The sequence below is a fragment of the Pongo pygmaeus genome, chromosome 6, assembly GCF_028885625.2.
Source record: "Pongo pygmaeus isolate AG05252 chromosome 6, NHGRI_mPonPyg2-v2.0_pri, whole genome shotgun sequence".
NCBI lineage: Eukaryota > Metazoa > Chordata > Mammalia > Primates > Hominidae > Pongo > Pongo pygmaeus.
In genome coordinates, this window is record NC_072379.2 from 507,537 (window position 1) to 535,264 (window position 27,728).

Sequence of the window (27,728 nt, forward strand, 5' to 3'; positions counted from 1 at the left end):
ACACATCATTCTAGGTGTGCACTGCGGGGAACAAGGTGTCACTCAGCCACAAACAGGGGCTCTGGGGCAGGTGCCGCAGGGACGGCATACGATTGGTTGACGCATAGTTCTTTCAAAATGGCTTAAATTAAAAAATAAAGCAGGGTAAGGGAGAAACACAAAGCCAGAAACATTTAGGAAATGATGCATAGGTAGGTATACCATGTTTATTTTAATACATCTCATTAGTTTGCATCTTGCTAGGAAAAATACCGTCGCACTGTCCTGACAGTTACAGCAGCCTGTGTGTTATCGGTGTAAATGTCATCCAAGAGATAATTAAAAAAAAAAAAAAAAAAAAAAAAGCTAGCCAAAGAGTAAAAAGGAAAGCTTAATAATCACTTTATGGTGTAAAAACAAAAAACAAAACAAAACAAAAAAAAAACAAACAAAAAAACCACTTAAGGCTCTCAGGAAGGTTTCTGTATGGGCTTAAATACTACAGCGAGGAGGTGTGGTTTCTAAAGTTCGTGTGGCGGTTTCCAAGACATTCCTGCTTCCTGCGTGCCCCTGCAGAGCCCGCCAGCACCCCTCTGGAGTCGTTCCCAAAGCAGGCTCTGCATCCTCGGCAAAAAAGCACCTGTGACCACCCGGACAGAAATCCAGTCTGCTGAGACCTCTGCACTTCCATCCCACGGGGCGACCCTCCATCTCGTCGAGTTTAGATATTTTTGTGAGTCCGTTTTGTTTTTGTCATGTTTTGTGGTTTTGTTTTCTCTCTCTCTCTCTCTCTCTTTTTGACAAGGAAGCTTCTTACTGCTTCACCGAGTGCTACAATACTTGCTTTGATGTCACATTAAACAAATGTGCACTGTCTCTTTGTTCTCCCGAGTGTTCTCGGACACAGTTTTTCACGGAGGAGAACAAAGACCGCACACTGGCAATAAAGCACCGTACATAGTAGGTTCAGGAATGTAACACGCCATGTACATCCATGTCCCAGGAAAGGGCTGCGGCTCATCCTCACCTCACATCTGCAGGGAGAAGGGAAAGACAGACACTGAGACCACCGACCAAGTGAACCTTCCAGCACACACATCGCTGCATAGGAGGAAAACAGGGTGAAAACATTTAACCCAATCAAGGGCACACAGGGATATCAAGTTTTCATGAAATTTCCAGAATCACATTTGCCACATTAGCCATGTTGCAGTACCCTGACAGGAATTGGGATTAGGCTCACAGCATCTCACAGAACATGTCTAGAGACCAAGCCCCATTCTCCCATTGTACAGATGGGGGAAACTGAGGCCAAGAATGGTTCATTTGCCCTTCTCCCTGCCCTTCCTTTCTTCCAGCCTAGGGCTTAGATGTGATTTCTGGAGCTCTGGCAGCCACCTTGGACCATGAGACAACCCTGAGGATGGAGGCCACCAGCCAGACAGAAGAGTCTGCACCTAGGCAGACCTATGCTAATTCTTTAAGAACAATTCTTCTGCATCCTATGTGGCCTCTCCATCGCACACTCCAACACGTGGGCTGCCTATAGGCTGAGCATGAGTACCAGCCAGGCATGGGACAACAGGAGTGCCAGCCTCTCACCATGGGGTCTGTCACCAGCAGGCCCATGGAGGCCAGAGCCTAACGCTCTGTAGAAATGGGACCCACAGGCAGGCACAAAACCACCCACATGCCACACTTTGAGCAAACAAAGCCAAGGCTGACCAACAGTCCTGGACTGCTTCAAAGACCTGCCCAAGTGGACAATTTCCTCCCAAGAGGCTCCTCATGAATGGACCTCACCCTCAGGCCCAAGTCCCACATTGCAAACAGCAGCCAGGGTTCTCAGACACCCTATCTCTGAGATCCTCCTCTCTTCTAAAGAAACTATTTGTTTTGGCCGCCATGGAGTCCCACGTGCCAGGAGGAGGAACCAGGCCAGACAGGACTCCAACTTTCCCAAGCCAGGCGGGCCAATGCCAAGGACCAGGAAGGCTTGAAACTGCCTCCTCCGTGATGACGGCGGCTGCCTAGGTCCCATTTCCATCTGGGAAGCTACATGTCTTGCTAGGAGACGTTTCCCAAGCTCCCTTGCAGTGGAGGGATGGCAGCTGAGAAAAACACAAAAGTCACTGGGTGGGATCTCCAGGATAGCTCTCTAAGGGTGTTATTTTGCCCTTTTCCCCCTCTCACTCCTCCTTCCAGCCTGGAGCACAGATGTGGTTTCTGGAGCTTTAGCAGTCACCTTGGGCCATGAGGCAACTGCAGATGGATGCCACTAGCCAGACAGAAGGGGCACCCTGATGATACCTCAAGACTACCCTCCCTGCTCTGCAATCCCACCTTTAGATGAAAGTCATGAAGCTCGACCTTATCTCAATCCCTGTGCTGTCTGGTGTTACTAGCAGCCAAATGCAATTTCCAACACAGTAGCCAACAGCCCTGCACGTTTATAAAGGATTTCCAGATATATTCAGCCTCCAACAGTCCTTATCTGTAATCTCAGTTAAGCCTCAGTTTGTTCATCTGTCAAATGGGGTGGGTGATCCCAGAGTGGCCAGGCGGTCAGAGCTGCCCCACCGCTGCTCAGGTCACCCAACCTGTTCCATTCATGTGCAACGCTCCTGCATCCCCAATCAACGACAAAGAGAAGGACAAAGCTGGAGGCAGGCTCCCAAGCGGGAGTGAGCCACGGGCCAGGGCGTTCTGCGAGGCAGGAGCGGACGGGGAGCAAGGAGACCCAAGCCCAGCAGATACCATCAAGGCCAATCAGGGCCACATCCCCGCCGCACCCGGCGAGACAGGAAGCGTGATTTGCTGGTGTGATCAGTCAGTTGCACCTCCCCGCCCTGCAGGACTCAGTGTGTCCGGCAGACAGGTCCTACCTGGTTGGCTGCTTTAGGTGGGTTTTAACCTTTTTCTTTTCCGTTTTTTACCTGACTCCCTAGGCCTTCCTGTTAACAAAAGGGCAGGGCGGTGAGTGGGCTGAGGGATGGCCGTCGGGGTGAAAAACTGAAGCAACAAGTACCTACGGCATTTGTTTATCTTTCCAGAAGAGAAGGCCAGCATCCTGGCACAGAGAAACTTCTGAGTCCCCTCGTGCTCCCAGGGCCCAGCCATAGCAAGGCACAGAAGCCATTCTGCTCCTGGGTGGAGTCTGCGTGGCGGGGTGAAGGAGAGACCCCAACCAGCCAGAGCAACTGCAGTCCTCGAACCTGCTCCTCCCGCCCACCCCGGCAGGAGGCCCTTCTGCAGATTCTTCTCAGCTCAGCCCCACAGCCCACTAATGAGTTGGGTGTCTTATGCACTCCCAGCCCCTCTCAGTGAGACCTGAACCTCCTCTCCTGCCAGTACCGCAGCTTGGGCCACCCTCCCCACCGGACACCTGCAGGTGAGGGATCTGTCTCTCTAGCAGGCATCTGGCCCAGGAGCAGGGCAACGAATCCTTCAACAGCAGCCCAGATGCTCACAGCAGCAAGCGTTGCACTCAAGGGGGCCACCTAACACCCTAAAAGCATGGCTCTGAAGACCTGTTCTCCAACACTGATGCCGACGAAGGCAGCCACTCACCCGTGTCCTCTTCCCGATAATCCGGATTCAGGCTGGTGGTCGCGCAGGCGCACTCCAAATGCTCCTCTAACCTCACCTGGACTTCTTTTAATTTTGGCTTCTTCCTGATGTATTCCACCTTGGCGACCTGCCAGAGAGAACAGAGCGTGGCCATGAATGCCTGCATGGAGCTTCGGACATCACGACGCGCTGGGAGCCAGGGACAGGCTGAGGGAGGAGAGAGCAGCCTGACCCCTGACCTCTGACCTCCTCCCAGAAACACTACCTTGTGGTGGCGAGTGTAGGAGTACCAGATGAAAAACCTACAAGCTGCAGTGCAGTTTTGTGTGTGTGTGTGTTTTAGTTTTTTTGACTAAGGTCTCACCCTGTCACCTAGGCCAATCATAGCCTCTGCAGCCTCAAACTCTTGGGCTCAAGTGATCCTTCCACCTCAGCCTCCCACCTGTAAGCACAGGCCACCATGCCCAGCTAATTTTAAATTTTTTTTTTTTTTGGTACAGATGAGATCTCGCTATGTTGCCGAGGTTGATGTTGAACTCCTGGACTCGTGTGATCCTCCTGCCTCAGCCTCCCAAAGTGCTGGAATTTCAAGTGAGAGCCACCACGCCTGGTGTTGGAGCATGGTATTTAGTAGATTCACCCTATTTTTGTTTAAAATAAACCCAAAGGTTCACGTGTGCCTGGGGGGTCTGAAGGATGCACACTACTAAGGTGTGGGAGTTTGGGAGTTCTGGGGTGCAGGTGGCCAGGGAAAGTGTTTGCTTGTGTGTGGATGTGCAGCTGGGAAATGTTTTCAAATGATCACGTTGTTTTTAAATACATTTTAAAAGCCAGGCTGAGCATGGTGGCTCACGCCTGTAATCCCAGCACTTTGGAAGGCCAAGGCGGGAGGATCACTTAACTCCAGGGGTTCAAGACCAGCCTGGGCAACATAGTAAGACCCTGCCTCTAAAAACAATTTAAAAATTAGCAAGCCATGGTGGCACTTGTAGTCCCAGCCTACTTGGGAAGCTGAGGTAGGAGGATTGCTTGAGCCCAGGAGTTTGAGGCTGCAGTGAGCTGTTATCACACCACTGCACTCCAGCCTGGGCAATACACCAAGACCCTGTCTCTACTGATTAAAAAAAAATTTTAAAGCCATGGCCTAGGAATGGGGGGTTCGTGACTGTATCCTAGCCCAAGGTTGTTGTAGACTTGAGCGTCCAGATGATAATCCCAGCTGCTGGCCTGATGAGGGCCCCACCTCCCCACCGGCCCCCAGGCAGCAGGGCCAGCAGACCCACACCCAGGGTCCCCTCATGGCTCCCCCAGGTCCGAGGCTCTCCTTGGGCTCGGAGAGGCCTGACCTCGGAAACCAGGGCCAGGGACCCTGGGCCATCACCGAGGCTACACAAGATGATCCAGGAGGAGCACAGGCCAGCAGGCCGTGGCTGTCAGGCACAGGCAGCTCAAAAGCGAACCACACCTCAGCTGGGTTCCCCTCTTCGGACTGGACTCTGCCTGTCTGCGAGCCACGCCTGCCCTCAATTCTCCAGGCACAGAACCACAACATGGGGGTCCTGCCTCCACAGCCCCTTCCCCAGGGAGCTGCAGGCAGACAATGCCCAGTCCAGGTCAGAGAGGGGAGCTTCAGGCATTCAATAAGAGAGGCAAGAAATCACACTCACACACACACACACACACACACACACATAATGCACATACAGGCCCTGTCATGGAAACACAACTCTGCCCCACATACACACCTGTATAATGCACACACATAACCTGTCATGGGGAGGCAACTCCACCCCCCCCCACGTATGATACACACACAGGCCCCATCATGGGAAGGCAACTCCACCCCACCCACACACCTGTATAATGCACACACATACCCTGTCATGGGGAGGCAACTCTACCCCCTCACACTCACGCATGCATAATGTACACAGGGGCCCCATCATGGGAATCTTACTACACATACAGAATGCAAGCACGCACACGCCTGGCATCAACAGACCCCTAATACACAGCCAGGGACCATATGAGTAGAGTATTGGCTCTCCCAGCCCAAACCCCAGCACTCATTTCATCCTCCCAACCATGCAATAAGGAAGCAAGACTGGCACCTCCATTTACAGAAGAAGAAACTGAGGCACAGGCAAGCCCTAACTAAGCCTGTCCCTAACTGTTAGGCTGTCCCACCTGCCCCCTGGGGCGCAAGCCAGGGAACAGCCACCACTTTCCTGCCCTCCCAGGCCCTGGGGAGCTGAGCACCCAGCAGGCGCTCCATCTGTGCCCAAGGAACCAGCCCCGCCGCATGCAGGGTCTAAGTGCAAGAACAGCCACTATGGATCACACACTTCACCCCTCACGATTCATGGGGAAACTGAGTCTAGAAAGCAAACAGAGGCCAGGTCACCCCCTGAGCACAGCGGCGTGGGGGAATGCACGCTGCTGGGTGAATAGGAGACCTCAGCCCAAGGCCAGATGCCCCCAGCCCAGTGGTCCGGCCTCCCAGGCAGTCAGGAGGGTGAAGGACGGAGGAGGAGAATGTTTCCCAACCTTCTTCGGGGGGCAGGGGGGGACTCCAGACTCCGGAGACTGGGCGTCAGCAGGACCCCCAGGGAGAAGGTCAGCTCTGCAGCCTGGGACCAGGCAGGCTCCGAAGGTAAGCCGGTCCCTAAGGCGCTGGGGACCAGGCTTGTCCGAGGCTGAGTTAATGGTTAACCCACAGTGCAAAGGGTGCCTGCAGGTGTGTGAAGTGGTCTGGGCTGCCTGGGGCATGAGCAGACAGCCAAGTATGAGCTCAACAGGTGCAGGGCGTGGGGCGCGTGGGGCGCATGGGGTCAGGAGCCAGCTCAGAAACAGGACCTGGCCTGGGAGGTTTCGCTACGTCACAAAGCGTGAGAGAAAGCGGCCAGGACACTGCCGCTTCCTGCGTGGGGGTCTGTTCCACTTGGGAGGCCTCGGATCAGTCCCCCACTCCCGCGGCAATCTGCCCCTTTCCCCAGGACAGAATCCTCCAGAGAGGAGCCTCTGCAGGCCGCGCACAAACTTCCACCTCCCATCTGTAAAAGGCAGACCAATCACACCCACCCAGGAGTTGAGGAATGAGGCTGCACACGCAGAAAGCCCCAGAAACGAGGACAAAGCCAGCCTTCAAGAGTGCGCTGCCACTGGCGTCGATTCCAATCCAGAGCCCCAAAACCTACCCGCCCCCTGATCCCCAAGCTCAGCACTGTACCACCCCCCACCCACCACAGGCAGAGAGTGGGTCTAGAGCCACCCTCCCATTGAGGGCCTGGGGTGGGAGAGGCCCGGCCTGAGGATGAACTGCAGCAAAGCCCCAAGAGGAGTGGCAGGGCCACCTGGGACCTCAGCCACCCCCAGCCCTCCAAGCGTGTCCTCAGCCCTCCCTGAGTCAAGAACTGCCCAGGTAGTAAGTAACTAGGGATCCCAGTGCGCAACACCAGGCCCAGCCCCCTGCCTGCCTCAGCAGGGGCCGAGTTCCTTCCTCCCCGCCCCTGGAGGCCCTGGACACAGGTCCCAGCAGGAGGAACAGCACCAGCCTCACACCCTGCTATCTCCCAGGCTTGAAGCACCCATACTCTGCTGCTCCCACCCACCCCCAGCCTCTGCAGGGGTGGCCAAGCGAGGCATGGGGCAGGTGGGCTCTGAAATCTGGGTTCCTGGGGATGGGCTCGGGCAGGGCGCCCTGTTCTGCTCCCGGCCCTGACCCTCCGGGTGGCACAGCCTCTTTGGTCAACAAGCAGCCTCACCTAGTTCCCTTGGCAGGGCAGATACCAGGGCCCGGCTCGGCAGAGACTGCAGGCCCATCTGGCCAGACACCAGACGCCCAGGCGAGGGGCAGGCTCGCTCTCATCCACTCGAGATGGCCGGCCGCCACGGGCGCATGGGCTCCCAAGACACAGCAGAAATGCTGCCCCTGTGGGCACTGTGCGAAAGGCACACGGCACAGCCGCTCCTCTGGGAACCCGCTGCCTCCTCAGACAAGCCCATTTTTATCAAACAAAAACAAACAGCGATGATTGCACCTGTTTCTGAGTATGCCAGGATTCCGAGCCGTTCCGCCACCTCTGTCTGGCCAGGAAATAACTGCATTTTTCTCCCAAGAACACAAAATGAATATTGGATTCTCACAAAAACCTCCTCCATAAAAGAAGGCCAAGTCCAAAGAACAGACTACGATGTCCTCAGGACCCCCACGGGGGGTACCCTGGCCCCCAGGCCCCAAGCCAGAGCCCAAGTGACTGGGGGGGGTCCCCATGTCCCTCCCCTTTTCCCATCCCAGAGATGTGGGCTGCACCTTATCACACCAGACATTCCGATTCCCCACGGCTGAGTTCATCTGCGTCATAAGCCGCCCCACCTCAACACTCCAAGACTATAACCCAGGGATGCCGTCACCCCTCTAGACCTGGGATGCCAAGTTCCTGCTGCTACAAAGCCCAGAGGCTGCAGAGACCCCCTGAGAAGGGCTTGGGACAGCCACTCCCTGCGGGGTACCCCACCCCAACTCCAGGTTACGGCCTGACCCTTTCAAGGCTCCAAGACAGAGTACTAGCCATGAAAGACACCTGACTGGATCGCACATGCTCGTCACTGTAACCCTCACAGCAACCCTGTGAGGACACCATCGTGGTCCATTCTAGAGATGAGAACACACAGCACAGACAAGGGAAGCCCCTTGCCCAGAGTCACACAGTGTTGAATTTCCATCCCTAGCCTGCACTCCTTCTCACCTCTTTCACGGAAAGCAAGCCTAGACTCCAAAAGAAAAGAGCCTTGGCCCCAGCATCCCACAGCCCAACCTGGGGGTCTCTCGACAGAGACTTGGAACATCACTCAATCCAGATGCTGACTTGGGTCATGAGGACCCCAGCGGGGTGCGGTGGCTCACGCCTGTAATCCCAGCACTTTGCGAGGTCGAGGCGGGCGGGTCACCTGAGGTCAGCAGTTCAAGACCAGCCTGACCAATATGGCAAAACCCCATCTCTACTAAAAAATACAAAAAATAGCCAGGCGTGGTGGCGAGTGCCTGTAATCCCAGCTACTCAAGAGGCTAAGGCAGAAGAATCACCTGAACCCGGGAGGTGGAGGTTGCAGTGAGCTGAGATCGGACCACTGCACTCCAGCCTGGGTGACAGAGTGAGACTGTCTCAAAAAAAAAAAAAAAAAAAAAAAAAAATCCCTCAAGTCGGGCATGGAGGAGGTTCATACCTGTGATCCCAGGAATTTGACAGCAGCCTGGCCAACAAAGCCAGACCCTGTCTTTATAACAAAGAAAAAAAGAAGATCCTGCCTCCTTCAGCACTGACCCCATATCCATTAAGAATGGAAGCAATGCCCAGGCCTCAAGCTCATGTAAGAGGCCCCTGCCCAGCCTGGCTCAAGAAGACCCCCACTCCGCTCACCTAGAGACTCCTGCACCAGACCCCAGAGAGTGGACAGAGGCGTGGCTGGGAGCTTCTCACCCGTTAACACCCCAGCCGCTCTGTTCCAGGGAGCAGAGGCCCATCCCGAGCACCAGGTGAGCACACACCTTCTGGAAGCCTCCAGCCCAGCAAGGTGGGCTCAGAGCCAGCTCCGTCCAGGCTAGACCCCTGCAGTACTCGGGCTGGCATCTCATCCCCATGGTCCACGTTCAGGCCCACACTCCTGTCCTATCCCCGAGGCTTGGGTCTGGGGGAGAGTCAGGCGTCCAGGCACCAAGAGCTGACTGTGCCAGGCAGAGTGCAAGGAAACGCCCACCCAGCTAGGGACCCCAGCCAGTCACTCCCCCAGGGCTGCCGGTCAGTCACATCCTGGTGATCTCAGCAGGGTCTGTGCCGGGCAGTGACCACTCCCAGCTTCACTACCATCTTCTAACAAGAGACCTCTGAATGTTGACTGGAAAGGCATAAAAACTGGAAATGGGGGGTGCCATGCCCATCCTCGGTGGACAGACTTTGGGGCCCCTGCTGGCCAGCCCCAACCCCGCTGACCTCAGCTGACCCCATCCATGCCCACTCACAGGCACGGAGTCTGAGGCTCTGGGGCCCATCTCCTCACCAGGTTGACAGCCGCCTCCATCTGCAGCGGCAGGACCAGCCTCTTGGCTCAGCCTCCACAATGGGCCTCCTGTTCCCTCTGACCTTTGTCCCCTCAGCCACAGCCCCCTGTGTCCGAAGCTGGATGTTTTCCTCCACCCCTCGGATGGGTGGGCAGGGAGAAAACGCCTCCCAGAAGTGGGAACATGAGGGGGGCCTGGGTCTGAGGAGGTGGGAACTGGGCCGCCCGGCTCTGCTGCAGGACACAGCCCTGAGGCCTTAGGACACCCTGTCCCCCCTTGGGCTGACCAGGAGCCTGTCCCGGCAGATGAGACCCAGAGGCAGAGCCCTGGTCCTGGCTCCACCACTGCACAGAGCAAAGCAGGGGCCACTCCCCCGGGGGAACTGGCCCTCACCCCCAATGCTGCACTGGCCGGAGGGTGCTGGAAGCCCCTAGACCCCACCCAGCCTCCTCAGGGGGCCGGGGGAGGGAGAGAACACTGCCCTGTAGGGCCAGGCCCTCCTATCCTCACCCCATGACAGGCCAGGGTGGGAAGGGCAGGGGCTGCCCAAGGCTGAGAACCTCTCCCCGTACCGCCAAGGGCTCCCCCAGCACCCACAACTGACATGAGAATCTCTAATGAGAACAAGACCACAGGTATCCCGGACTCAGAGCTCACAAGGACCTCCAAAATATAACCAGGGAGGATGCCGAGGCCCACAGAAAGGCAGAAACCGCGCCCCAGGGAGGCACACAGGACAGAGGGGACGGTGCTGGGCTCATGCCAGGGAGACCCGGCCACCTGGACCTGGAGGCCCGAGTTAGGCCCTCCCCTCCCCTCCTTCGCTGACCCCCGGCAGTAAATATCCTCTGAGGACAGAAGAGTGCCCCAAACAAGCACTGGCGGGGCCCTGGGAAAAACTCGGGGCTTCAAAAGGGGAGTGAGTGGCCTTGGAGATCCCGGGTAGTAAGATGTGGAATCTGCTTACTCAATACCCAGCACCTCGGAGGACCAAGTCCCCCGAGGCCAAGATAAGTTCCAGTTACGGGTCTAAAGTGCCCGGTCGCATGACGAGGAAACGACCCGGCTGGCTGCAAAGTCCTTCAGGGAGAAGCGTCTCCCCCCGCCCCATCTCCGTCCGGGGCCTGCAGTCACAACAGTGGGGGGCGGTGGATGTGAAATAATTCTTTTCTAAAGTTAAAGAATGGTTACTAATGTAGCCCCAAAACTGAAATCCCCAAACATCATTTCAGTGACCCCATATTCCAGGAAGAGCAGGCTCAGTTGTCACCAAATCCTCAGCTGACTTGAGCCCAGGGGGTCCGGAGCAGGCTGGGCAACACAGCGAGATCCCCGACTCTACAAAGAATTTAAAAATTAGCCAGGCGTGGTGGCATGCACCTGTAGTATTCAGGAGGCTTAGGTCGGAGGATAGCTTCAGCCTGGGAGTCCGAGGCTGCAGCGAACCATGATCGCACCACCACACTCCAGCCTGGGCAACAGAGCAAGACGCTGTCTCCAAAAAAAAAAAAAAAAAAAAAAAGTCCTCAGCCGAGGCCAAGCCAGGAGGCTCTGAGTCAAAGCAACAGCCTCCTGGACTAGGTGCCGCACCCGCCTGCACCCACTGCTCAAACTCATGGGTCCTGCAGGTCAGGCGGGAGCATCAACAGCACTTTAACCCAACTGAAGCCAGTTTCCAGGGAGAAGAGCCCTAAGAGAGCCCATCCCTCCCAGATGGGAGCCCCAGGGAGATGCCAGTCCCAGCCAGGCCTCACAGAAGCCAGAAGATACACCTTAGACACTCACCGTGAAACCCCATCCCAAAAACGGGAGACTAATGCCCCAACAGGCAGGAAACCTCCTTTGCAAACAAGATGGCAGCAGCCTCGGCTTTCTCAGAAGGGCCAGGCCCTGCCTCAGACCCATTGCACAGGTGAGGAAAATGAGGCCAGAGAGGCGCAAACACAGGACAAAGCCAGCCCACCCAGGGCGCTGCATCCCGCAGGTCTCTGGGCACACTTCCCTGAACGCAGGGAGAAGGGACCCAGCCATGCAGCCCTGGCCCCAGGGCCTCAGCAACGCAAGACGACCTTCAGCAAGTTCACCCGGGTGCCGTTCCTCCCCCAGCGCAACCCCAGGGAGGAAGGCCCTGCTGTGGCAGGAACGCCAGTGCCCCCAGGATTCTTACGCTGAAATCCCAGATCAAGGGGATGGCGTTAGGAGGTGGGGTGTCTTAAGATAGCCATTAAGTCCTTTTTTTTTTTTTTCTTGAGAGAGTCTTGCTCTATTGTCCAGGCTCGAATGCAGTGACGCCATCACAGCTCACTGCAGCCTCAACCTCCCGACTCAAGGGATCCTCCCACCTCAGCCTCCAGAGTAGCTGGGACGACAGGCACGTGCCACCACGCCCAGCTAATTTTTGTATTTTTTGTAGAGATGGGGTCCTGCCATGTTACCCAGGCTGGTCTTGAACTCCTGGGCTCAGCAGTCCTCCAGACTCAGCCTTCCACGGTGGCTGGGACTGCAGGTGTGAGCCACCTCGCCTGGCCCGATTAGTTTCTAGGGTGGAGCCTTCATGAACGGCATTAGTGCCCTTCGAAAGCAACCTAGGGGGCGTGTTCACCGCCCGCCCCTCACACTGAGGGCAGAGCGAGAAGGCGTCATCTATGAACCCAGAAAACATGGCTCCAGCGGAGACACAGTCTGCTGGCGCCCTGATCTCAGACTTCCAGCCTCCAGAACTTTGAGAAATACATTTGTTGCTAATCAGCTCCTAGTGGATGGAATTCTGCTAAAGCAGCCTGAAGAAGGCAGGCACCACTCCCAACTTAAAGAAAGAGGGGCTCACCCTGGGATTCCGCGGAGGGAAGTCTGCTGTCTGGCCTCGAGCCCACCCCAAGCACTCCTTCTCCTGGGCTGCTTTAGGCGGGAAGCCGGGGGGGCCCTCCGAAGATCAGGCACTTCAAGAGGCAATGCAGGCTCTGAATATCCACCCCTTACCCTCCTGCCATGCACCTCGGCCCCCACTGAAGAGCCTGCAAAGGACCCTCCAGGGACGCCAGACAGCTTCCAGCTAAGCAGCTCGACACCTTGCAAGGCCAAAAACGGCCCCCGCACTGTGGTCTACAGCGTGGAAAGGAGGCCAGGCTCATCGCCAGAGCAGCAGAGTGGAAGCCCCGGCCGGCCCTGCCTTTCCTGCACCCCCAGGTGCTCCTTCTCCTCCCTGGGCCTCAGTGTACCTGCCAGGGAGATGGGAGCGCAGCCGTGCACCCCCACCAGCCATGCCAGCAGCACCTTGTGGCCTCCCAGGAGGGACCCTGGCAACCCAGTAGGACAAGCCTCGGGCCCGCGTGGGGCAGGGCTCACCTGGACCCTGCGGTGGTGGATGCCTGAGGGACCCTGGCTGCTAGGTAGGGGTGGCCCCCAGGCTCGGGTGGGGAGGGGAGGGGCAGGGCTCACCTTGAGGCTGCGGTGGTGGATGCCTGAGGGACCCTGGCTGCTCGGTAGGGGTGGCCCTCAGGCTCAGGTGGGGAGAGGAGGGGGCAGGGCTCACCTTGAGGCTGCGGTGGTGGATGCCTGAGGGACCCTGGCTGCTCAGTAGGGGTGACCCTCGGGCTCGGGTGGAGAGGGGAGGGGAGGGAGGGGTGGGAAAGGGAGGGGAGGGGAGGGGAGGGGAGGGGCAGGGCTCACCTTGACACTGCGGTGGTGGATGCGTGAGGGCTGGCACTTGACGCTGCTGGTGTTGCAGCAGCCGGTGCAGCGTTTCACCTCCACGCACGGGGGCCAGATCAGGAAGTTGGCGGACGTGGGGTCAACCTGACTCCGAGGAATCTCGTAAATGACCGTCCTGGTCTTGCAGACAGCGGGGACAGCTTCCTCTGCAACGGCGGGGGCACAGTGAGCAGGGACTGGCCGCTGCAACCACCACCCCACCCCAGGGCTGCGGTGACTCCAGCTGGGCCTGGGGGGCAACCAGGGTGAGCCACAGGCCAGGATTCCTCCCAGGCAGCAGAGGCTGAGCCGGGAGCACAGGCTCAGGGGCTGGGTGGGCAGGAGCACCACACATCCAGAGGAGCCCAGCCCGGTGCCTGCAGGCTGGAGGGACCTGGACAGGTGGGGCCAGTGGCTGGGGGGGAGAGGAACTTAGTCCAGGTGAGGCCAGTGGCCGGAGGGGCAGAGGGGAACTTAGTCCAGGTGAGGCCAGTGGCTGGAGGGGGAGGGTAACTCAGTCCAGGTGGGGCCAGTGGCTGGGGCAGAGGGGGACTTAGTTCAGGTGGGGCCAGTGGCTGTGGGGGCAGAAGGGGCCTTAGCAGCGAATCCTACAGCACTTGCTGCGTGCTCTGGCCTTCAAGACTGGTCTGAAGGGTGCAAAATGCAGAACCCCACAGCAAATGTCACCTGGGGAGGGCCTGCTTGCATCAGCTGGGACCAGCCAGCCACACATCACACTTTAAGGTGGAAGATACAAAATCCATCTTCATGGAGGAAACCACAGCTCAGAGAGGGGAGTCCACCTGCTCAGGGCCCCAGAGCCATAAGCAGCACCAGGGCTCAAACCCATCCAGTGGGACCCCCGAGGACGCGGAACTGGTGTAGAAAGCAGGGACTGGCCCCGGAACTTCCCAAACCTGCTAGTTCCTCCTCAGGGGGCTGGAGGGCCATGGGGCTGCCCTGTAAGAAGGGACAAAATATCCCCCAAATGGATGCGGGGGTGGAGCCCTGGAGCCAGGCGTGAGTGTGGGGCGGGGCACGTGGGTGTGGTGAGGGCGTCCGGGGGCAGCCGCTGGACACAGCACGCGCGTCCCCACCAGTTCAGCAGCCAGCACGAGAGCACAGTGCCCACACCGCGAATTGGAAATGAGGCACAACCAGGTTTCCAGCAAGGCTCCTGGGGACAGGCCCCAACAAGACAGGCGCTTAAGGAATTTATGACGGCTCTTCTCTCCTGGAAGCTCTCTTGCCCAGACCAGGACTCCAGGAGGAGCAGGCGGGCTGCGGCAGGAGACACCCCCGAAGGAGGGAGGCCTCAGGACAGGCCAGAGCCAGAGGCAGCAGGGCCAGGCCTATTTTAGGGAGGAGGGAACGGGTCGCTCGCCTGAGGCCACCGTGTCGGGAGAGCGGGCAGCTCCTCCCCACCCGGCCCTGCCCCGCCCATCGCGGCCTCCTGGACTCACCGATGCTTCTCTTCCTTCGAATGGGCAGGGGCCGCTTCTCGGACGCATGCTTAGTGGCGTGGACCCCGTGAACTCTCAGGCTGGTGTCCAAAGACTCCTCACTCCCTGCAGGCAGAAGGAGAGCACCGTGACTGCTCCAGGCCCGTGCACCGTGCCCTGGGCCTGTCCAGCCGCACGTCCCACAGACCAGCTTTGGGAGCCACTGGGGAACAGGCACCTGGCAGCACAGCCCCTCACAGCTCCCGCCATTAGGGCCCCCCCGGGAGAACCTCGATTCCCACCAAGGCTTTCCAGAGACGCAGGGGATGAAACACTGGAAACCGCACAAAACGCCCCATTAGCACAGAGGTCCCCAAATGCAGGGGCCCGTGACGAAGCGGAGGGCCCTTCGGGGAAGAGGCTGCAGGCGGTCTCCCCTACGGTGCCTCCTCCAAGGTAGCCCAGGTGAGGGCTGCCCCGGGTCAGGAGGGGCCTGACGCACCCAGCTCCGCGCACCTCCCCGAGGGGCACAGGGCTAAGCCAGGCCCCACCTTGGTCTGGGGGCTGGAGCAAGGGAGAAGCAGAGGCCGCTGAGATTTCTGCAGGTGCCTGTACGTCTCCCTCCCTCCCCCTCGCTAAAGCACTCCTGGAAGAAGTGGCCTAACCTCTGAGGGGCACTGGAAGCAGCCAGACTGGGCTGCGGGCCAGACCCCACTCGTTCCTGAAATGAGTCTACTCTAGGGCCAGCGGTCATGAGGAGAGGCAGGAGGACACGTGGCCTCTCGTGGAGGCTACACCGAGGAGTTCCCGCAGCCTGACAGAGGGAGGCGGCCTGCGGAGAGGGGTTGAGAGGAGCCTGACAGAGGGAGGCGGCCTGCGGAGAGGGGTTGAGAGGAGCCTGACAGAGGGAGGCGGCCTGCGGAGAGGGGTTGAGAGGAGCCTGACAGAGGGAGGCGGTCTGCGGAGAGGGGTTGAGAGGAGCTGGCATCTGCGAGCCGTGTTTACAGCAAGGCAGCCAGGTGCAGGTGGGGCAGTGGCCCAGAGCCAAGACCAGCACTGACCGGGGAGCAGAACTGAGAACCTATCCCCGCCACCCCACCCAGCGCACACACCACCCTTCACAGGCGCTGACGGCTACGACAGACAGGCTCGGGGAGTCTCAGGTCTCTCTAAATCCCGCAGCAGGGAGAGGACCCACTGTCCTGACCACGGACACTGCCCACACCTGGGCACCGCGGGTGGCTCTGGGCCTCCTTGCCTTGGCCCCCTGGTCCCGGCTGGGGGGGTCTCTTCCCATCTCCCTCCATCCTGCCTCCCCAGCATATAACCAAGGGCAAACGGGCGCGGAGACAGTGAGCCTCACAGCCAGGATGCTCCAGAGGCACAGAGATCTCCCCGTCCCCTCCTGGGAAGCTCGGGACGTCCCGGTCACCAGCCCAGACAGCTAATGGGCTCTGCACCTCCTGGGTTCAGGACTAGCAGCCCAAAGTGTCTCTCCGCAGCCCACCGAGGCATCCGTGACTATCCACAAACCAACCGGAGAAACCTCAGCTTCCTCCGCACCCCTGAGGAGCCTGAGACCTGCGGATTTAAAATGAAGCCCACAAACCTCACAGAAGGTGTCAGGCAAAGGGGAAGCTCGCCCGGAGCCCAACTTTTTTACCGAAAATGACTCAATGTTCCAATGACACTAATTTTTTTTGAGACCCAAAATAAGATCAGAACAGAACTACTCATGCAGTAAGAATTTCCCATCAACCAACTGTTACAAGCAGCATTTCTTTTCATGAAAAAGTGACACTTATGAGTCACAGCCTGGTGGTGACCATCTTGCCATGGCCAGAGTCACGGGTCCACTCTCCACTCGTAGAAAATTCAACAATAACACCAGCTCCCATTTTCCGATGCCTTGCGATAGCCACGTTTACATTAGCCGCTTTACCAATGACTTAGCTTCTGTGTGTGCGGTGGGTGCTATCACTTCCTCACATCCGAGGAAACTGAGGCCCAGAGAAATATAACAAGACTAGGAGAAGTGGCTCGCAGGAGCCTCTGTGGTCTACGTCCACAGAGCACGGTCCCCATGCCCCGCCACCCTTTAGTCCCGGCTTAATAAATAGAGAAGACAGCAGCCGTGCTAGTTCATTGACCCCCAGAAAGCCTGAGCGGGCGAATTTCTTGAGACAAGGGACAGAGGGGGAACAGCTCCCAGTCTAACAAGTCCACCCTTTGCTCCCAGCTCAAGATGCCGAGAGTAGACCACGCTCACCAAAGCCGCCCTTCCGGGGCTGAGACGTGGCTCACAGCAGCAGCCGCCCACAGCTCACCAAACACAGCTCCCAGCAGCCCAAGCCCAGGCCCAGGCCCAGGCGGCCTGGCCAGCAAGAATCACCCCTAAAACTGCTCCCAGGACAGTTAATCAGGAGGCTTTCCCTTTTGTCTTTTAGGCACAGATGTCCCAAGGACAACTCCATAACAGGGAGAATCTCCCAACCACCAGTCCTGGTTTGGCATTACTGGCCCGAGATGGGGATATTTACGTTATCAGCCGCTCAATGAGCCACGGGCGCCAGGCCAGACCACTTTGGGGAACAAAGCTCCCCAGCTGCCACTGCACACCGGACAAACAGGCCCTAAACGCCGGCTGCCAGTCATGAAAACACCACATGCTGGCCTCTGGATCTAAAAGCCACAGGTGAAAAACCTTCACTCTTCACTCCAGCACACCCTCCGAATGAAACGCTCGGGCTCCAGGAGGATGGTGAGGAATCCCACTACCCGTGCTCCTCCAGCCACAGCCAAGGAGCGGCCAAGACCCCAGACGGTGCTTGACTCAGTCTCCCCAACTGTACAGTGGGAGGTAGCCTGCATGCTGGGAGGAGCCAAATGCCAGTCACAAAGCCCCACCCACCTGGAGGAGGAGTCAGCATAGCTAGGGCGCACACCTGGGATTCCTCAACGCCTCTTTTCTACTTCCTACAGCGTGGGCCTTAGAGGCACCTAACGCCAAGAACATCAGCCTGGAAGGGTTATAAAGGGACTCCGAGGGAAAGTTCGTTGCATTGGGTTTCTCCCAGCACCCAGCCCCTTCCTCATGAGCCCCTGCACTGTCCCCTGCCCCTAACAGACCAGAAGCACCTCTGGATTGAAAAGGGAGTCCAGGACCCGGAGGGACGCTTACCCCAGGAGAACTGACCTCAACCAGTTTACAACCCTCCCTATGACAGAGAATGGGAGTTGAGGAAAAGACACCCCCTACAAGCTGGAGAAGCAGCCGGTGCCTCTCCTGTCCTCAGGCAAGAGACTGTGGGTTCCTCTGGTTCTGTTTCCAGCCACACCTGGGGAGGGGACTGGACAGGACCAAGGAGGCCCCCTATGTTACAAAAGGTCCCCCACCAGGGGCAAGAGAGGAGGTAGATGCCACCCCCATATTCTCACACACAAAGCCTCCCAGACACTAGGAGAATCCTATTCAGACCCCAAAACCTCTCAGGGAGACCGGAGGGCTGAGATCCACTCTCCACATTCCCTAGGAGCTCCTGGGACATGACTGCAGGGGGAATTTGGAACCGGCCAGGAGGACTAGCTTAGGGCATCCTTGTTTTTTTCTGTTTGGACCCTACGACCTAGAAGCCCCCGGGTGAGGAATGCCATCAGCATACCCCACGGAGCTGCAATGCTAAAGGCGATAATGGGTGGGGGTGGAGGAGGCGGGGCGCCAAGACCAGAATAAGAATAGTCCCAGCAGAAAGTGAATGGCCCATTTCCCTGCAGCTTCCAAAGCCAGTCCCATGAGGAGGCCCAGCTCCCACAGGCCCCTCCTTCTGCTAGCACCCCCCCCCCCAAAAAAAAGCCCTGAAACCTTCTCCAGGAAGCAGCACCCCCCCCCAACTTTTCCAAACCCATCCAGAACCAGCGAGATTCAGGCAAGGGATTCCCCCCCACAAGCCAGAGCCAGATCCTTTTCCCTAGAGTTTTACCCATTGAGGGATCCGGTCAAAATCCCCCCGCCCAGCTGTGCTCTGGGAGTGAAACTCTACCGCACCCCCCACCCTCCGCCCCCGATAAGGATCAGCCCAGGGATTTCCTGGGTCAAAAAACTACAGAAACCATCGGCCTTGTTAGAAAATGGTTTTGGCATGAAACGCAAATAGTTCAGGCTTCTCCACCACCATAATTAGGTACAAATTTCCAAATGACTAGACCATGTGATTTCACTTAATCCCCCCATGCCCCCCCCTTTTTTCAGAGTCCTTTGCAGGGAGAGAAGAATCTTCATGTCACGTAACTTCTTCCATTTCTGCTGCCTTTAGTTACTCTTTTTAACAAGTTTATCGCAGACCCCCTTTTTAAACCAGGTTCAGATTGGAGTTCCCAGGCCGAGTGCTCATTTTGAAAAGAGCGCCACAAAGGCCTGGAAGAGAGACCTCGCCTTCTAGGAAGGGGCTCTCCAGCCCTGAGGGGGCGGGCGGCCACCCTACACCCTCGCCCCTCCCACCCACCCGTGGTCCCCCGGGGTCCCCCGGGGTGAGAAACCCCTTTAACCCTTGCCAACCCGCAGCTGACATTCGCTCCGAAACTCTGTGCTTGCAAACAAGCTGTGTTCTCCAGTGGCCCGGCCCCAGGGCCCGAGGGTGAGCCGCAAAAACAGCCCCCAGGCAGCAGATGCGTCCAAGGCGTTTTACTGGGTCGTGAAAACAGAAAGACACCGGCTTCTGCAGAGGCCCAGCCCTGCGGCAAGAACGCGGCACCAGCTCGCAGGGATTACAAAGGGGGCCGGGCCCTGACCCGGGGGCCGGCTCCGCCCGCCCGCTCGTCGGACCGGGAGCGGCGCCTGCTCTTGGGGCCTCGCTCCGCGGGCTGCCCGCCCGGCGCACGGGCCAGGGCTCTGCGCCCAGGGTCTGGGCCGGATCCTGCCGCTCCTCCGGCCCGAGGGCAGGCGCTGGGCCCGCACACCTGGCGGAGGCCGCGGCTGAACTTTGTGTGACACACGCGGCGTTTTCCTTAAAGGCGAAAACAATCCCGGGGCGAGCGAGCAGCCCTCGGCCGCCGCTGGGAGAGAAAGTGGAGACTGGAAGAGAAACTCCTGACTCATCCGCCCGGGCGCTTATGGCTGGGGATTGGATTCTGACCTTTCGGTGCGCTCCTGCGCGGCGCCCCGCCCGGCCCCAGCTCGGGGCGCACAGGCCGCCCGCCCGCGCCCTCCCCGCGCGCCAAGGGAAGGGGCGCGATTTACCTACGGAGTCTATCTCCAGGAGTCGCTGGAGGTCCCGGATGCTGTGGATCTGACTGTGCGCCAGCCTCTCGATCACCTCGCGGGGGATCTCGGCTTCCTGCAAGCAGAGGCCACACGGTCAGCGCCCGCGGCCCCGACCCCGCCGGCACGCGCCCCCGGCCGCCAGGAGCGCCGCCGCCCCGGGCCCGAGGAGACCCCGCGAGCGCCGGCCGCAGTCCCCGCCCCAGCCCCCGCGGAGCCCTCGCCCCGGTCCTGGAACCAGAAGCCGGGGGTGGGGCTGGAAGAGTCCCCAAATTCTCCACCCCCATCCATGTTCCGCCCTTTGCAAAATCAAAGCCCCCCCCCTTTATATTTTCAGACAAAAGCCCCCGCACTCCGACCCCTCCACCCGGGGTGTCAGTTACAGAAGGTCTGGGGGCAGCGAGGGGGCCGAAAGTTTCTGATTTAATAGTGAGATCAACATCTAGAAAGATCAGGTTAAAATGCGTCACGGGTCGGCGAGAGTCACGGCAGCCCTAACACTTTAATCCAGGCAGGGCTTAAATTTCACGCCCCGGAATCCCGGGCCGAACCCGTGGAGAGGTCTCTCCGTCTCACAAACACACGCACGCGCGCGCAGACACACACACGCGCACACACATCTCACTCACACACTCGCCCCACCCCGGGCTCCGGCCCAGCCGCGGCCCTAGCGCCGACTAAGACGCCCAAATCCAGCCGGCGGCCGGGAGAAGAAGCCTCCGGGGAAAGCGAGGGTTAAACTTCCACCTCGCGCAGCTCTCCGTGCCCTGCGGGGACCACCCTCACCTCTGGCCTCCCCCACTCCCCTCCCCGCTTTTTAAGGAGAGTCGGGGGTCGCTGGGGAGCCTGAAGCACTAAGTTCCCACGACGGGGGCTGTGGAAAGTCGTTCATCACAGCAAAGCTCCCGGGGATGGGGATGGGGATGGGGGGGCGGGGACGCCGCGGTGGGAGGGTGCGGACGCCTGGCCCAGCCCCAGCTCGCCTCGCTCAGCCACCTGTAAGCAGGCCCGGGCGGGCGGGACTGCGCTGGCCCTGAGCCCCGCCGGGCTTGGGGACTGGGAACCGAGGGCTGCGGCTTGGCGCTGCCCACCCTGCCCGGCCAGGGGCTTCCGCAGCAGCCGCCCCTACCTGTTTATCCGCCGCCCTTCTCTCCTCCCCAGGCTCCGCCGGCTCACACACACACACACACCCCCTTCCCCGCTCCCGGCACCCCGCTGCTGCAGCGCCCGCTGCGCCCCAGCTCCCCTTCCCCGGAGAGGACCCTGCGCCCCCCGAAGTTTCTCCCCACTTGTCCACCTCGCTGCTCCCCGGTCCCCCCGAGGCAAAGCGAGCGACGCAACACGCTGGAAACTCCCCACACACACTTAGGCATGGCAGAAAATAGAACCCAGTTGGGAAAATTTAAACATCGACCACCCTAGCAGAAACCAAAACGCTCTCTGCAGAGCCCGTGGCGCCCCAGCCGGCGGGGGGTGTGCGCCGGAGGAGCCGGCGCAGGGACGGGGCGCGGGGGCGGCACCAACCTCGGCCAGAACATGGGCGAGGTATCCGCAGCCGAGGAGCAGCAGGCAAGCCAAGGTCCTCATCGCGTCCCGAGGCGCTGGCTGCTCGGCGGAGAGGCGAGGCCGCGGGGCGGGCGCTCCAGCCGGTCTCCTGTGGCGGCGAAATTCAGTACCATCCCTTAGGGAGCGCGGCCCGGAGGAGGGTGGCGCGGGGAGCACGGAGCTGGCGGAGCGCGCCCGGCGCGAGCAGTGAGTGCGGAGAGGCAGGCAGCGCCAGCCAGGAGGAGGAGAAACAGGGAGTGCGCGCCCGCAGCGCGGGGAGCCTCCTGGGCCGCCGGGTAGGGGGTGGGGACGGAAGGGGCGGAGGGCGGGGGCTGGGCTTCTTCCTCGGTGCGTTCCCGGTGCTGGCCGCCGCCGCGCTCGCTCCCCGCGCTGGCTTCAGGAGCGACCCGGCCGGTAATTCTGCATATTTGCGGACATCAGCCCCAAGAAGAACTCCGGAGGGAGGCTGGGGCCGCCGCCGCCGCCACACCGATCACCTGCCTGGACGCCTGGCCCGGCCCCGGCTGCGAGCTGCGAGCGGCCCTGCGCGCCCACCGCCGGCCCCGCGCTCGCCTCCGGCCTCCTCTTGCAGCCGCCGCCCGGCCGGGCACAGCGCGGCCCAGCACCCCCTCCGCGGCGCGCCCTCGGCTCCGGCGCCGCGCTCCGCCCTCCGCTCGCCGGGGCCGGGCAGCGCCCGCGGCCGAGCCGCCTGGCAGCCGCCACCCGCCCGGGGCCTCGCTGCGCCGCCCGCGCGGGCCTGAGGGCGGGCGCAAGGCCGAGTCGGCGCCTCCGCCGCAGCCGCCGCCGGGAGAGGAGGAGGAGGAGGAGGAGTAGGCGCAGGCCCGGCTCGCCGGAGTTGGGCGGGCTCCGCAGGGCGCGCGTGTGGAGCCGGCCGGCGGCGGGGAGAGGGTTATAGCGCCGCCGCCGCGCCCCTCCCCCGCCCCCGCCCCCCCCCCGCCTCCCCCGGATTCCGGGCCCGGGACCCGCACCTCGGAAGCGCGCGGGGTTCGTGCGGACCCGGCAGGGCCCGGGCGCCGCCGCCGCGGCAGGGAGCACACACGCGCTCGCGCAAGCAGCTAAATCCATCAAAGCCCCGCGCCCGGCTCCGCGCCGGGGCTCCGCGCCCCTCCCTCGAGCTTGCCCACCCTCCAGTGCCAGCTGCAATCCTGCGGCACCGGGTGGGGAGGGAGGAGGCCGCCGCAGAAGCGCCGCCGTCGCCGGCTCGCCTCTCTCGGGCCCCAGCGGCGGCAGCGGGCAGCGCCCAGAGCTGCTGCGCCAAAAAGGGCGAGAGAGCCGGTCCCCGCCCCCGCCCCGGCGCTCCGGCCGCTCTCCACGGTTCGGATCCAGGGCCCCAGCCTTCCCCTCTCCATAAAAGGAGGGGGAGTCAGTCTTTGGGGAAGGAGGGGGGCGGGTTTGGGGCACTCACCTGGCGGCTGCCACGCGCCCCCGCCCAGGATCCGAAGCCTGGGGCATCTGAATGAGGACCCTCCACCCACATTTCCACTTGGGAGCGAGCTCCAGTCGGGGGAAGGGCCTGCAGCCCGCCTCGTCCCCACCCTGGGACCCCGCGCCCCCCAGTCCCCCACTCCCGCGCCGAAGACAGGGCCGCGCCCTGAGCCGGGAAGTCGAGGGGATGGAAGGGAAAGGAGCCACCGGTGAGGGTCCCCCGGGTTCTGAGCTCCCGCGTCGGGATCCGCGGGGCGCACAGAGCGCCACCTCCGGCCGAGGCGCAGCTCAGAGCGCGATGCGGGGGAGGAACGCGCGCGGAGGCCGAGGTCTGAGCGTGGCTAGACGGCTCCCACGCCGAGAAAGGGCGGGTGCGCCTGGGCGGGATGGATTTCGCCTCCCTAGACCAAGAGAGATTGGACCCTGACTTCAGGTCCAGGTGCTCTTCAGTGCCCTGCCAGGGGGTCTACGCGTCCTGGTACCGGGTCCAGCGGGGTGGCGTGCTGTGCAGACCCCGAGGCTAGACGGCCTAGGCCCCTGGAGCCCAGGAGACGCTCCCTTGGGTGGGCAGCGGAGAATTCCGCCCGCCCCAGCCGTCACCCCCAACCCTGTGGATTAAGCCCCTGCCCCCGTCGCGGTCGCCCTCCCTCCAGACAAAGGCCGTTAAGGCGCAGCCCCGCGGGCGGTCTTTCATCCCCAGCTAGGCCAGCTCTAGCATTTCAAAGGCCGAATCCGGAGAGCGCTTCGGGGGCGCTCCCCTTCCCCCAAATATCTGGGGGGCGAGGCCTCTCCCTCCGCTCCCAGTGGGTCGCGTCTACACGCGCCCTTCCACACCCCTGCAGGCCCCCTCCCCACGTTTCTCCCTTCCGTTGGCCGCAGCCCCACACCACGACCCCCGCGGTCAAGCGTGCCCTCTGGGTGGTCAGGACCAAGCGGGACCGGGACAGAACCAGGGGAGCCTTGGAAACGTGGAGGAGCCCCTTAAAGCCAGGCCTTGTCCCTGCAGGGGGAACTTGCCGCTTGGGAGGGGACACCCACTGGATGGCTTCTGGCAAGAGCCGGACTCGCAGGGCCAGGACGCAGGCCGGACCCTGGCCTCATTCTTCGGCCAGTTATCCCGGAGTGGCGCGCATCCTGTCTTCCAGGGCCTCGGACTCCTCGCGGGCAGAGGGGGCCCGAGGACACCTCTGTGAGGTTAGAGGACTCGGTATGACGGTGTGGAAGGCAACGAGGAAGGTTGCGTTGTATTGGGGATGGGGTACCCGTCCCTCCCAGCTTGAGGGATCCTGGGGGTCCTCGCCGCCTCTGAGGGCCTAGATGGCTGCTTCCCTCGGCTCCCCTGCCCGGCCTGGAGCTACGGGTGCGCCCAGCTAGAGTTTAGGGCCACCTGGGGACGTGCAAGGGGCGCTGGAGCGAGGCGGGGGCTGAGGCGGGGGCTGGGGCGGGGCGTGGGTGCTTCACCCGCGGGACGCAGAGCTTAGGCGAAAGCGGTGCAGGCATCTCTCTAATCGCCGGCCGCTATTAAAAATAAAACCGCGACCCGTCGCCATGGCGACCACAACAACAGCGGCCGCGCGAGGGAGGCGAAAACTTGTGCAGCCGCGCGACAGCCGCCTTCTGGGGAGACTCGGGGCACGGCGCACCCGGCGTGGGACTGGGACCCCCCTGCCCGGCCCCGCCACATTCTCCGCCGGATCCCCGGAAGAAACAGGGAGACGTGGACCCCCACAGGCTTTATGGGGGGATTGGGCGTTGAAACCGCAGGGCTGACTTAACCAAGAGGTCACCGACTTGGATAAAAACCCACGCCCGCGCGGACCCCCCTCCCCGGCCTTCGTTTCCATTCAAACTCCCAGCGTCCTCATCGCAGCCCCTGGGGAGGGGGACGGAGGGACGAGGTGGGTTTCAGGTGCTCGGCCCAGGAGGGGACGGTGCGACCCGGGCCCCGCCGGCGGCTTTTGCGCGCGGAGGCTGCAGCACCTGCCCCGCCCGCCCTGCCGCGATCCTTGCAGATGGGGGCGGTCACGTGCTGCTTTCTGGCCAGAAATCGAGTTTCACTCCCAGCCGCTATTAGTCGGTTCGCACAGTTCACTGCAAACATTTGATAATGAGGCTAAATATACTCCCGCGTCGGAGGAGGCGTGGGCGGCCCGGGAGACAGAGGCGCGGACCCCAGGACGGAGCCTGGCTTTGTGCGGCCGCCCCCGAAACATTCCCACCCCAGGCTGCGGCGCGCGTCTGGGAGTCCGTGGGCGCCCCGAGGTGAGCCCGGGGCCCCGGGCGGAAGCAGCGGGGAGCTCCCGGCGGGTGCGGGGAGGTGCTGGTGGGAAGCAAGGTGCACCTGGCGGCCTGGGATGTCCGGTCGCCCCCGGAGCCGGTGCATCCGGCCTCTCCCGGCGCCCCCCGACGTGCCCGCGGGCCCATAATTACCGTGAGTCAGGTGCTCTAAATAGGCCGAGCGAGGGGGGCCGTCGCGCAGCAGGGGCGGGTGGCCGGACGTCTGCCCCGGACTGGTTCGCTCCCGCCCCTCCACAAGACCCTGGCACCCAGGGAGGGCGGGAAAGGCCTTGGCCATTCCTGTGGGTAGGGGACTGGAGAGGGGAAGAAACTTTCGCCGAGCCCAGCGCTGCCCCCTCATACCCATCCCCACCCCGGCTGCGTGTCCGGGGCCCCTCCGGGGCTTGGCACCAGCAGGCACGCAGCGATCGCCGTCGTTGTTATTTACTAGTAGTGGTAGTGACGGCTGACATTTACAGCGACGTCGATGGTGCCAGGTGCCAAGCTCTTTCCTTGTATAACTTCATGGACACTCACATCAACTCTAAGCGAAGACTTGCAGCGGGGCTCAGCACCCCAGGGGCACCTCTGCAACCGCGGTAAATATAGACTATCCTCCATTCGCAGGGGCATTTGTAGGTGGGTTGTACAGGCAGGAACAGGAAAGACGCTATACCCAGGAGCAGGGGTGGCAGCCAACACCCCCTGGATCCCCAGTTCCAAGGTGCGGGGAGGGGGGCACAGGCAAGTTCCCTCCGCTCTCTGCCCCTTGACCTTCGCCTTGGTGAGATCTGTCCCTAGACTGCCCTGGGTGTCTGTTCCCTCATCTGAAAAGCTGGAGGCCAACAGCCGTCACTGCGCACAGCTGCCTCCACTGTCAGGAAAAGCTGTGCTAGGGTGCCCTGGGCAAGGGCACTGCTGGCCACCTGCCTGCGCCTGGGTTGGGGGTGGGGGGACCAGCTGGGCACCCAAATCCTGGCCTCTGCCCCCAGTGCCAGAGCAGATTTCAGAACAATTTGTAATGATGAAACCCCACGTTTCCCTTTATCTCTGGGCAAGGCTTTCTTCGTTCTAGGCAATTAATCCAAAAGCAACACCAGCCGAGTGGGCTGAACTCCTTGAAGATGAAAACTGCCCAGCGCAGGCGTTAATTAAGTCATTATCTCAGGCCCCCAGTGACTAGGGATCAGGCCTTTCCAGTTCACACTCCCCAGAAAGGGAGATAACCGCCCCGACAGCAGGGTGGGAAGGCTCTCTCTCCATGTTGTTTTAACTCCCTATTAAATCATTTTCTTTTAAATACACAAACAGAAATGAAGTTGAAAATAGCACACGGGCGCACAATCATTGTGTGAACATTTTGTGAATGAACACATGTATGAAAGGACGTTTGGCGGCTTCAAGAAACGAAAGCCGAGAGTCTAGCTAGACCAGGGCCATCCAGCCCAGGAGCGATGGCCACGTGTTGCCGCTGGACACGAGAGACGTGGCCGGTCCAAACTGCACAGTGCTGTAAGTGCAGAACACACACCAGCTTTCGGAGGCTTAGTAAAGAATGCAAAATTTCTCAATTGGGAATTTTTGTATGAATTTCAGGTTGAAAAAAACATTTTGGATATATGGAATTAAATAAACATGATTACAATGACTTTCACTGTTAGCCTCCCGGAGGCTCGTCTTGCTCCGCTGGACCACAGCCAGCTCAGAGGGTCGCTCTAGGAAATATCCACACATTCTTTAAGCACAGGTTTATGTGCCAGGCACTGTGCTAAGTGCTGAGGACACGGCGCTAAGACCAGGCCCTCACGGAGCTCTCAGTCTCTGAGGAGAAACAGGAAGCCAGAGATCGTAGCGGGTGCAGCATTTCAGGTAAAGGATTTCAGGCCCAGGTCAGAAAGGCCTTGTCTGAGGAGTCTGAGAAGCAGCCGACTGAGAACATCTAGAACATCTAGGTCAGGCACTCCAGGCAGACACGACAAAGCAGGTGCAAAGGCCCCAGGGCGGGAACCACTGTGGCTTGTTCACAGAACAAGGAGGCAGATCGCTTGGCCTTGGGACCAAAGGAAGGCTCTGGATTTTATTCTAGGGGCAGTGGAAGCCATTGGAGGACTTCAGGCAGGAACACAAGGTGTCGTGGCATAAAGGAAGAAGGGGCCGGGCACGGTGGCCCACACCTGTCATCCCAGCACTTTGGGAGGGAGGCCAAGGCAGGAGGATCGCTTCAGCCCAGGAGTTCAAGATCAGCCTGGGCAACACAGCAAGACCCCGTCTCTACTAAAACCCTAAAACTTAGCCAGGCTTGGTGGCATGTGCCTAAGGTCCCAGGTCCCAGGTCCTTGGGAGACTAAGGCAGGAGGATCACTTAAGCCCAAGAGTTTGAGGCTGCAGTGAACTATTATCACACCACTGCACTCAGCCTGGGTGACAGAGTGACTGTCTCAAAACTAAATAAATAAAGGAACAA

At 60.4% G+C, this 27,728-nt stretch overlaps 1 protein-coding gene and 1 long non-coding RNA gene across 8 annotated transcripts; one reads left to right on the plus strand and one right to left on the minus strand.

Annotated features, from left to right (window-relative positions):
• Nucleotides 1-172: 172 nt before the first annotated feature.
• PDGFA (platelet derived growth factor subunit A) lies at nt 173-23,271 on the minus strand. Of its 5 annotated transcripts, none has more exons than XM_054495918.2 (8): nt 22,968-23,259; nt 21,521-21,650; nt 19,980-20,072; nt 14,761-14,865; nt 13,277-13,464; nt 3,550-3,676; nt 2,865-2,933; nt 173-1,013 (listed from the first exon to the last, which is right to left on the minus strand). In XM_054495918.2, the coding sequence occupies exons 1-7, from the start codon at nt 23,037-23,039 to the stop codon at nt 2,878-2,880; spliced, it is 771 nt and encodes a 256-aa protein (XP_054351893.1). In that variant the 5' UTR covers nt 23,040-23,259; the 3' UTR covers nt 173-1,013; nt 2,865-2,877. The 5 variants fall into 5 exon arrangements, with proteins under 5 accessions (XP_054351893.1, XP_054351894.1, XP_054351895.1 ...); XM_054495919.2 differs by having other exon boundaries at nt 19,976-20,072; nt 22,968-23,103; XM_054495920.2 differs by lacking the exon at nt 2,865-2,933 and having other exon boundaries at nt 22,968-23,271.
• On the plus strand, nt 21,856-27,728 carry LOC129040962 (uncharacterized). 3 transcript variants are annotated; one of them, XR_008503749.2, is made up of 4 exons: nt 21,856-21,955; nt 23,994-25,863; nt 26,576-26,776; nt 27,351-27,728. It is a non-coding gene; the product is annotated as an uncharacterized LOC129040962 (long non-coding RNA). The 3 variants fall into 3 exon arrangements; XR_010126871.1 differs by having other exon boundaries at nt 23,994-27,133; XR_010126872.1 differs by lacking the exon at nt 27,351-27,728 and adding an exon at nt 26,861-27,321 and having other exon boundaries at nt 23,994-26,776.

Bases quoted from the DNA above. Each gene is read 5' to 3' on its own strand.
- PDGFA (XM_054495918.2), bottom strand. From the start codon at position 23,039: ATGTGGGTGGAGGGTCCTCATTCAGATGCCCCAGGCTTCGGATCCTGG. The intron at 20,073-21,520 runs GTTGGTGCCGCC...CTCTGCTTGCAG, and splicing joins TCGCCCATGTTCTGGCCGAG to GAAGCCGAGATCCCCCGCGA. The intron at 2,934-3,549 runs GTGAGTGGCTGC...TTTTGTTAACAG, and splicing joins TTATCGGGAAGAGGACACGG to GAAGGCCTAGGGAGTCAGGT.